Genomic DNA, 8,343 nt, shown 5'->3' with positions numbered 1-8,343 from the left:
ATTTTAATGTCGCATCATACAGTCGCATACAAGTGCTCTATCTGAGGCAAGAAAGAGGGAGCTGGAGAGAAAAGAGAGAGAACTGAACAAAACAGCCATGGAACTGGATAGAAGAGCGATGGAACTGGATGAAAGCACAATGGATCCAGATATTAGAGAGACAGACCTGGAGAGAAGGGAGAAAGAACTGAAGCAAAGAGAAACAGAACTGGATAAAAGACTGATGGACTTGCAGAGAACACACATGTGCTGGTTTATAAGTGATATACTGGGGAAAAGAGAGATAGAACAAGAGAAAACAGCAATGGATCCAGATATTAGAGTGAGACAACCAGAGAAAAGAGTGATTGAACCCTATATTAAAGAGAGAGAACTGGAGAAAAGAGCAATGGAGCTGGATAGAAGAGCAATGGAAATGGATATTAGACAGAGAGAAATTGAGAAAAGAGCGGAGAGAAGACAGACCGATTTGGATAAAAGACTGATGGACCTGCATGTAAGGAAATATAAGCTGTATATAAGAGACAGAGAAGCAATGGAACTGGATGGAAGAGAGATAGAACTGAAGAAAAGAGAGATGGAACCAGATATTAGAGAGATAGAAATGGAGAGAAAAGAGATGGAACTGTATATTAAAGAAAGAGAACTGGATGGAATAGAGAGCGAAATGGAGAGAAGAGAAACCGAACTGGAAAGAAGAGAGAGAGAACTGGATAGAAGAGAAACCGAACTGGATAAAAGAGAGAGCGAACTGGATAGAAGAGAGAAAGAACTGGATAGAAGGCCTGAAGGAATGAAACCTGTGCGAACTAGCAGCAATGAGTTAGTCCATCCTAACAGTAAGAATTATGTTATTTATGCACAGTTTGATTGATACATGCATGTGATGATAGAAGATCATGAAATAATTATAATTTCATCTGATACACCAAACTTGACATTCATTTTGAGGTCAGACCACACACTGGACCTCCTAAGATAAGATAATGAACATCATTACTCTGCATAATGATGACTACATACAAAAGGTCTACTGTATATTGTTACTCATTGTTGGGAGTAACATACTGTACATTACATCATCAGATTGATATTTTTGAAGTAACATGTAAAGTAACATGTTCCCCTATTTTAAACTTACACTATAATACCTAATACTGTAATTTAATAAATAAGTAGCACACATTCAGTACACATTCATCTTCTCGTTACCACAGCGCTGTTACGTAGACATATGCAATGCATGCTTTGAGTCGCATAGTGAGGTTTTTCCTCTCTGTTGATCCAATTTGCTTTCAAATCTACACTAATAATGTCATCTAATGACGAAAGAGTCATTGTAAACACTTTACGGTGCTATATACACATTTGAATGCAAAGTAATAGTAACACAATAATGTAACATTACATTTAAAGGGGTCATATACTGAGAAACTAAAATTCCCTTGATCTTTTGACATGTAAGAGGTCATATAAAAACATCCTAAAAGTTTCAGAACTCAAAACGATCTCGTTAGTCTAAAAACAGCTTATATGGAAGGCAGTCTGCCAAAATTACAGCTTGTGGAATGTTCTACTCGTCTCCAAACTTTTTCATTTGAGCGCTACTTTTTAAAAATGAAAGTGGCTGAGAGCTACCCATGCTATATAATACTTAACTCTCTTAAATAATGTATCAGTTTAAACTGTTATACATGCTATAAAATAAATTATATGGTATAAAAAAAATAGAACTTTGTGTGTTCAAAAAGTACTGATACACACACTGAAATCATTTCACCAAGTTTTATGTCGAAAACCAACAAAAATAGGTGCACTATGCACTTTTTGTTTGCATAAACATTGAAATAAAAACATTAAAAATTATGGCCAGTTTTTAAACTAACAAAAAATATTCATAACATGTTCTGCTGACATTTACAATGTTCAAAAAAAGTTTTGACCAAAAGAAGAAAAAAAAAAGTTTTTATAAAATGATAAACCTTACATTTCAGCCTTTAAATATTTTTTATATATAAAAGGACGAGTCAGAATGATAAATAATATTTTATCTGCTCCATAAACAGTTCTACATAAGTTAATATGCTTTCTAAAAATCTCAACAATTCAGATAATTATAAAATTATAAATCCACTGTTTGACAGCAGGTGGTGCATAACAGCTGAAATAGAGCTGTTTCGCTGCACTTATAAGTACTGCGTTATTAGGCATTACAAGGTAGGAAGATGAAAATAAAATGCTGTTGAAACTTTTCTGAAGACAGCTGGTTCCTCCTTATGCATTCATACAATTAATTCAATCATACATTCTTTCATATAATTTCTCTCAACAGTCTGCCTTGAGTCATGTTTTCACACAAAACCTAATCTGCGTGTTGTGCCTGCGTGGGACTCTTACTAACTTTACTTAACACTGAGCAGTATTTACCGCAAGTTTTTTTCAAATTAATTGATAATTAAAATACTAAACGGGATAATTAAATGTACCTCACAGCCGGCCGATATGTCAGAACAAATAATTTATTTGCATTGGAGGGGGTGGGACACCTGTCTATATTAGCGCACTCTGATTGAATTTTAAAAAGTATGTTTTGGCTAGCTACGTGTTGGAGACCCCTGTTCTATCTATGATGTAATAGTGTGGCTAAACTCCGCCTCCGCAGAAGATCAACGCCTGCTTCTACATCACTGCCTTCTTAGCCCCGCCCACCAAATTGTGCACGTAGTGTGTAAATAACAAGAGAAGCTAATGCAGGATTACGCTGAAATCAAACTATAAAGATACTCTGAACACAACAAGACGCTGTGCAGAGCCAAGTTGTGGAAAAACAGTCTTTGCATCCCAACATTAGGAAAGAGAGGATTAACGTTATTTTTAATGAAGACCCAGACGGCGTCAGTAAGAACTCGGTCCTTTGTTCACTTTATTTCACTGCAGATTCATTTACAAACAAAGCACAATTTGCCACAGGATTTTCAGAAATATTGAAACTAAAAGACGACGCTGTGCGACTATATTGGATCCGATGTCGCCCCACACAAGTGTGAGGAACTGTATTCATTACCTGCTCACTATTGCTTTTTCTGTTATTACAGATCGTTGATATGAGTATTTATGCGGTATTTAATCTAAATCACAAGCAGTGTCCATCTATGAAGGATGTAGTTGTCAAACATACTCAACTGTTAGCCAATCACAGCAGTGAGCGTTTACTTCCGAGTCCGCCACGCCTCTTCAATCAGAGCATTCTGAAGAGGGCGTCAAAACAAGACAGAAAATAGCCTATTACTTCTGAATTATGATGTTTTTATATAAAAATCTTGATAACATAAGTAGACCTCAGAGAACAGAACAAAATAAAAAACAAAGGCAGTTCATGACCCCTTTAATCTTAATGTTCCTTTAAACTAATGTTTGTTGAATTTGTTCCTGATAAAAGACATGCTAACCTTAAGATATGACACTTAAATTGTCTCTCTGTCTGTTTTCATTAGTGTCTGAAAGTGAGAACAAATCTCCAATCTATCTGAATGGAAATTGAAGCGAGTTGAAGGATGTTCCAGTTTTCCAGTGAAGGTCGAATACAGCTGATCAATTGATTCAATTGAGTTGCTTTGAATGAAACCATCTGCTAGCTAAATGTAAAATGTGAAATACAGAGTTCTGGCATGAAACTCTAGATGGCGCAGTCCGATAGGTCTAACTCAATCTGACCTAATAACATCATTATCACATGGTACAACTGATTGGTTCTCTCCTGTATCGGTAGCCAATGAGCTCGCTGCTCAACATTCAAATATATGCAGCTTGCTTCAGAACAGCGAAATCAACATCTAAGATAAGTGAATGCTCTTCTAATCCATATTGCTGTGTGTATTGCATGGTCTGCCTAATTGAATTAAAAAATAAGCAACCATAATCAAGTTTAAACTGTCATGTTAGCAGTTTGCATTGTATGCAGGAGCGAGTATTAAGCATATTAGCAGCAGCATTTAGCATCTGTGTTTATACAGCCGGGTCGGCGTGGTAGCCCAGGCTCACATAGTCATAGCCCACTATTGTTAAGCCGGTCGGCATGGTAGCCCAGGTAAACATAGATAGTAATACATGCGGTTCTCATGGCTCTTCGGAGCAGCAGCAGTACATATGTTTTGGGGATAGATCTGCTTTTTGGGGGGGTGTTTTGTTCTTGTTTTGGCTTGTATTGTCCCTTCTATGTCTCCTGCTTTGTGTGGGGTTATTTCATGTATGTTATAATTGCAGCAGCAATTACATGCTTACATGCTCACAGCAGCATGTTGTGGATGTATTGGCAGTAGCAAGTCTCGGTACTTGTTCTGCCGCAGCAGCAGCGTAGCAGATCTATTCCGCCAAGACCAAATACATTAACATTAACATTGTCATGTACATTACCATGCCAATCACTCCGAGAGTTGTCATGACAGAAATATAGTTATGTAAAAGTAGGTGAAATCGTCATTTTCACAAGTTCAGTCTAAAGTGGTGGATTTGCAGTACAGTTCACTTAGCCTGTATAATGAATATGAAATCATAGTTTTCTTCAATCCATTGCATCTATTCTGGTATTAATGTTTTATTTTAAATGTATTTATTTATTTGCATCTATTCTGGTTTTATTTATTTATTTATTTATTTATCAAACAATTCAATAGAAATGTCTCTATAATTCTGTAGAACTGTAAAGTATTTGTTGCAGTGTTTTGTTTCTGATGTTTTCTATGTTACAATGGACCATCTGTCTTAGCAAAAGCTGAAAGATAATAAAGTAATTTAAACTCAGAGCAGTATTTTCATGTCTATGTATTTATTTATTTGTAAATACTTTGACACAAACCAACTAATAGCACAAACATCACAGAAATCAACAAGTCCATTGCTAACTTACTGAGGTTTGTGTTGTGGTTTTTCCACCAAAATGATGTCACTTCCTGAAGGATGATGTTGGTACTGAAATAACATAAAATAAGGGATAGGCCAAAAATCCAAAACACCTGCATATGTAAAATATACTACAGGCACAGACTCCAAGCAGGCGAAAACAACATGTCAGTTTAAATCTTCTGTGGTTTGTGAGCAGCTGAGCATCAGGGATGCCAAATTAACAACTCATGTTTGTGGAGGAAATGTAAATAACATTTTTGAAAGTTTATATGCATATATATTTATATTTAAATTTGAATCTTGCTACTTCAACCACATAAGCTCTGTTATCAGCTTTCACGTGATATAGACTCTTCTTTTCTATATTCTGTGGTTGGCACTTCCGTTCTTCATCTCATTTGCAAGTAAACACGTTTCCTGTTCTTAGGTAACAGGTCTGCTATCTGCATACAGTTGGGTTATACAGATTTTTCTATCTGAATTAATCGTGAATTGGACTCCAATCCTGTTTTGTTGGAATAGATCATGTCTGTGTCCATGACTGTTTCAGTTTTAACCTTCTTATAATCAGTTGATGGACTTCACCATTCTTATTATACCAAACAAACAACCAAGATGGCGGCGATACCAAGACGAGGTAACACTTTCAATATTATCAAACAATAATCAATATTACTGATCTGCATTCTATTTCTGAGAGTTGAAATTAGTTTATGGTTTTGATGCTTTGCAGGTTCTATTTAGCATATTTAGTAATTCCTGTAAATGAGTTTCTGTTACAAACTGTGCAGCTCAGTTCTTGTTATGTAGGCATGAATAACAAATGTTATTGTGTGTGTTTTAGTGCAAAGTGAAGATTCAGATAGGCGTAAGTATAAAACAAAATCACACTTGGTACTCTAATAAAGAGCATAAATTTAATTTTATTTTTTTCTCTGTGCAGGTCCACTCATTAGTCACGGTAAGCATTTTGTTATTCCAGGAATTTAGTATTTTACTATGCCCTCAGTAAAGAAACAAAACAATAGCATTTAGTAAAACGAGTTTTAACCTCTTTTTCCAACAGAGCATGACACACCACAGTGTAAGTAATATTTTATGACTAAATGTCTTTAATGTTATTTTGCAATTTAATGTTACTTTGCAATACTATCCTTTTTTCCATTAAATCCATACACATTTATGAAGCCATTACAAAACAAATTTTTTATTTAACATACAATAAGCTGTTAACAAATATTACATTTTGAATTAGATTTTTACTGCTTAGTGGTAAGAAATGCTGTGAGCAAAAGCAAATGCATATATTTTTAAATAATATAAAATGATGTTCATGAAATATATACCAAAGATTTGAGCCTAAGAGTATATCTGTGTCTAAATTCATAGAAATCTGATTACATTTCACCTCTTTTAAACAGATGGCACAATCACTGGATGTACTGGCTCCGCTACAGAGCTTAGATTTATTATACTTGGCGGCGATAAAGATCTTATGGCTAATGCGTGTGACATCATTCTTAGGGAAAGAGCAGGAAGAACTGAAATACAGCACAGAAAAGGTCATGTATTTGGCAAAAAGGTCATTGTGGTGAAAACACCTTCTTCCTGGATGAGTCAGGTGGTATCATGCCTTTGCTTCTCCTCAAGAGTCAAATCTATCAAAGATGAGATGGTAGATTGTGCATCTCTGGTCTTTCCTGGACCGCATGCGTTTCTGTTAGTTACTGACAACAGGAAAGTGATTAAGGAGGAAAAATACCTTTTAAAAGCAATCGCTAAAGTATTTGGCAAAGAAGCCTTAGACTATGTTATGTTATTGATAATTGGAAGAACTGAACCGAAAGGGATCGACAGTGTCAGGAGCTACGTGAGGAAGTTTTACACATTAGAGGACAATGAGCTAAGTGTTCAAAGTCTGTTTGCAGAAACTGAAATTATGACACAAAACAATGAGTCCACATTCTTTATTCAGCCATCATATAAAAACCTCATAAAAGCATTTTTATCATGGGAAAAGGAAAGAGATGCTGAAATACAAAAACAGCATGCACAAGAGATGACTGCTTTAGAAGAAAGATTTAGAACTACTGAAAGTAATTTAAAGAAAGAAACTGACACTTTGAGAGAGTTGATGCTGGCCACTATGATACGGTTAAAGAAATCCAAAGACAGTGAGGAGCAGAACCAGCAAGGGGCTTCAGGAGCTCAAGAAGATCTGCTGTTCAAAGAATGTAGCAACACCGCCTTGAAAAACATGTTTCCTTCTATCATTGATGATTTTACTGAACGTGAGAATGCACTGAAAGAACAGCTTGCGGCTTGTAAAGACACTGTGAGCACCTTGAAGGACATGTATTCATCCTTGACTGATGATTATGTTCATGATGACAGTCAGATGAAGAGTGAAAATGAGAAGCTCCAAAGAGAACTGGAGCAACACAAACTCAAAGAAAGAGAGTGGGAACAAAAACTTAAGGAATTGGAGGACAGATTAAGGCAGGAGAAAGGTCTGAGTAGAAGAGAGAAGGAACTGGAGTCCAAAGAGGGAGGAACGGCAAAGAAAGAGCAAGAAATCCAAACTACTGGAGAAGAGCATAATCTACACCGCAACGTAGAGCTAACTTCTCCTGGGTGTAAGTACTGCTACGTCAAAAAAATATCTTAATATTGTAGGTTTACCCTAAGCTCTCTTGATGACCCAGTTACAGTAATGCACTTCCAACGAAAGTACATACAGTATTTGCACAACAAAAGTACATATTTACATATTTCACTGCTCACATAATTGACCGTATTCCACAAATGCTATTGATAGAGTTTTGAAATGTATTCAATCAGGAACTTATTTCACAGGCCTATCCATATTTTGTTTTAGAAATATTTTTCATTGAGATTTAAACAAATGAAGACTTAGTTTTTTGTTGATATTGCTTTGTTCCTCTATATTCTTAGTATCTCAAGAACAACGCAGACCTCTAGATGAAAGAGGAGAGCTGAGCAAAGATGAAGATTCACATGACAGTGAATCACTTGAGTTTGGAAAACCTGTGAGACGCAACAGCAACCAATTCGCGCCACCTTATAGTAAATATTCATTCATTAATCTACATTTTGACAAAGAAAGATTTGCATTTGGCTTTTTAAAGCAAATGCATGTAGTTTTGTGTATTTTTGTGATTTTGGAGATCCAAAATGTTGTGTGTTTATACACATACCTCTAATGACCGAGAACAGTGCACTCTTTTCAAATGCCTCTTTCTGCAGTGGACCACCCCTCTTCATGTTGAATTTGGACATGAGGGAATTCTTTTAAAACCCTAAAATATAATACAGATTGAGGTGGTTAACAATTGCGGACAAAGTTTGACATTTCAAAATTATTTTTTAAATTTCTGATTTGCGTTGTAACTTATTGAGTATTGACACCACAATGTTTGA

General features: G+C 35.7%; 2 protein-coding genes across 2 annotated transcripts in view; both read left to right on the top strand.

The window, feature by feature from the left end:
- LOC107568543 (protein CROWDED NUCLEI 3) overlaps positions 1-3,618 on the top strand; it is a 4,470-nt gene extending 852 nt beyond the window's left edge. Inside the window, exons 2-3 of the mRNA XM_016254506.1 lie at positions 23-839; positions 3,495-3,618. Coding sequence (XP_016109992.1) covers positions 23-839; positions 3,495-3,541 — 864 coding nt within the window. The 3' untranslated portion in view covers positions 3,542-3,618. The remainder of the gene's footprint in view (positions 1-22; positions 840-3,494) is intronic.
- A 1,709-nt stretch (positions 3,619-5,327) lies between these two features.
- LOC107568534 (serine/threonine-protein kinase 10-like) lies at positions 5,328-7,884 on the top strand. The gene is made up of 6 exons (XM_016254496.1): positions 5,328-5,539; positions 5,747-5,770; positions 5,846-5,863; positions 5,969-5,986; positions 6,324-7,516; positions 7,858-7,884. The coding sequence occupies exons 1-6, from the start codon at positions 5,518-5,520 to the stop codon at positions 7,882-7,884; spliced, it is 1,302 nt and encodes a 433-aa protein (XP_016109982.1). The 5' UTR covers positions 5,328-5,517.
- The last annotated feature ends 459 nt before the right edge of the window (positions 7,885-8,343 follow it).

Source organism: Sinocyclocheilus grahami, unplaced genomic scaffold (genome assembly GCF_001515645.1).
Source record: "Sinocyclocheilus grahami isolate Dianchi unplaced genomic scaffold, SAMN03320097.WGS_v1.1 scaffold1255.1, whole genome shotgun sequence".
Classification (NCBI taxonomy): Eukaryota; Metazoa; Chordata; class Actinopteri; order Cypriniformes; family Cyprinidae; genus Sinocyclocheilus; species Sinocyclocheilus grahami.
This window is presented reverse-complemented; position numbering and strand designations above follow the sequence as displayed.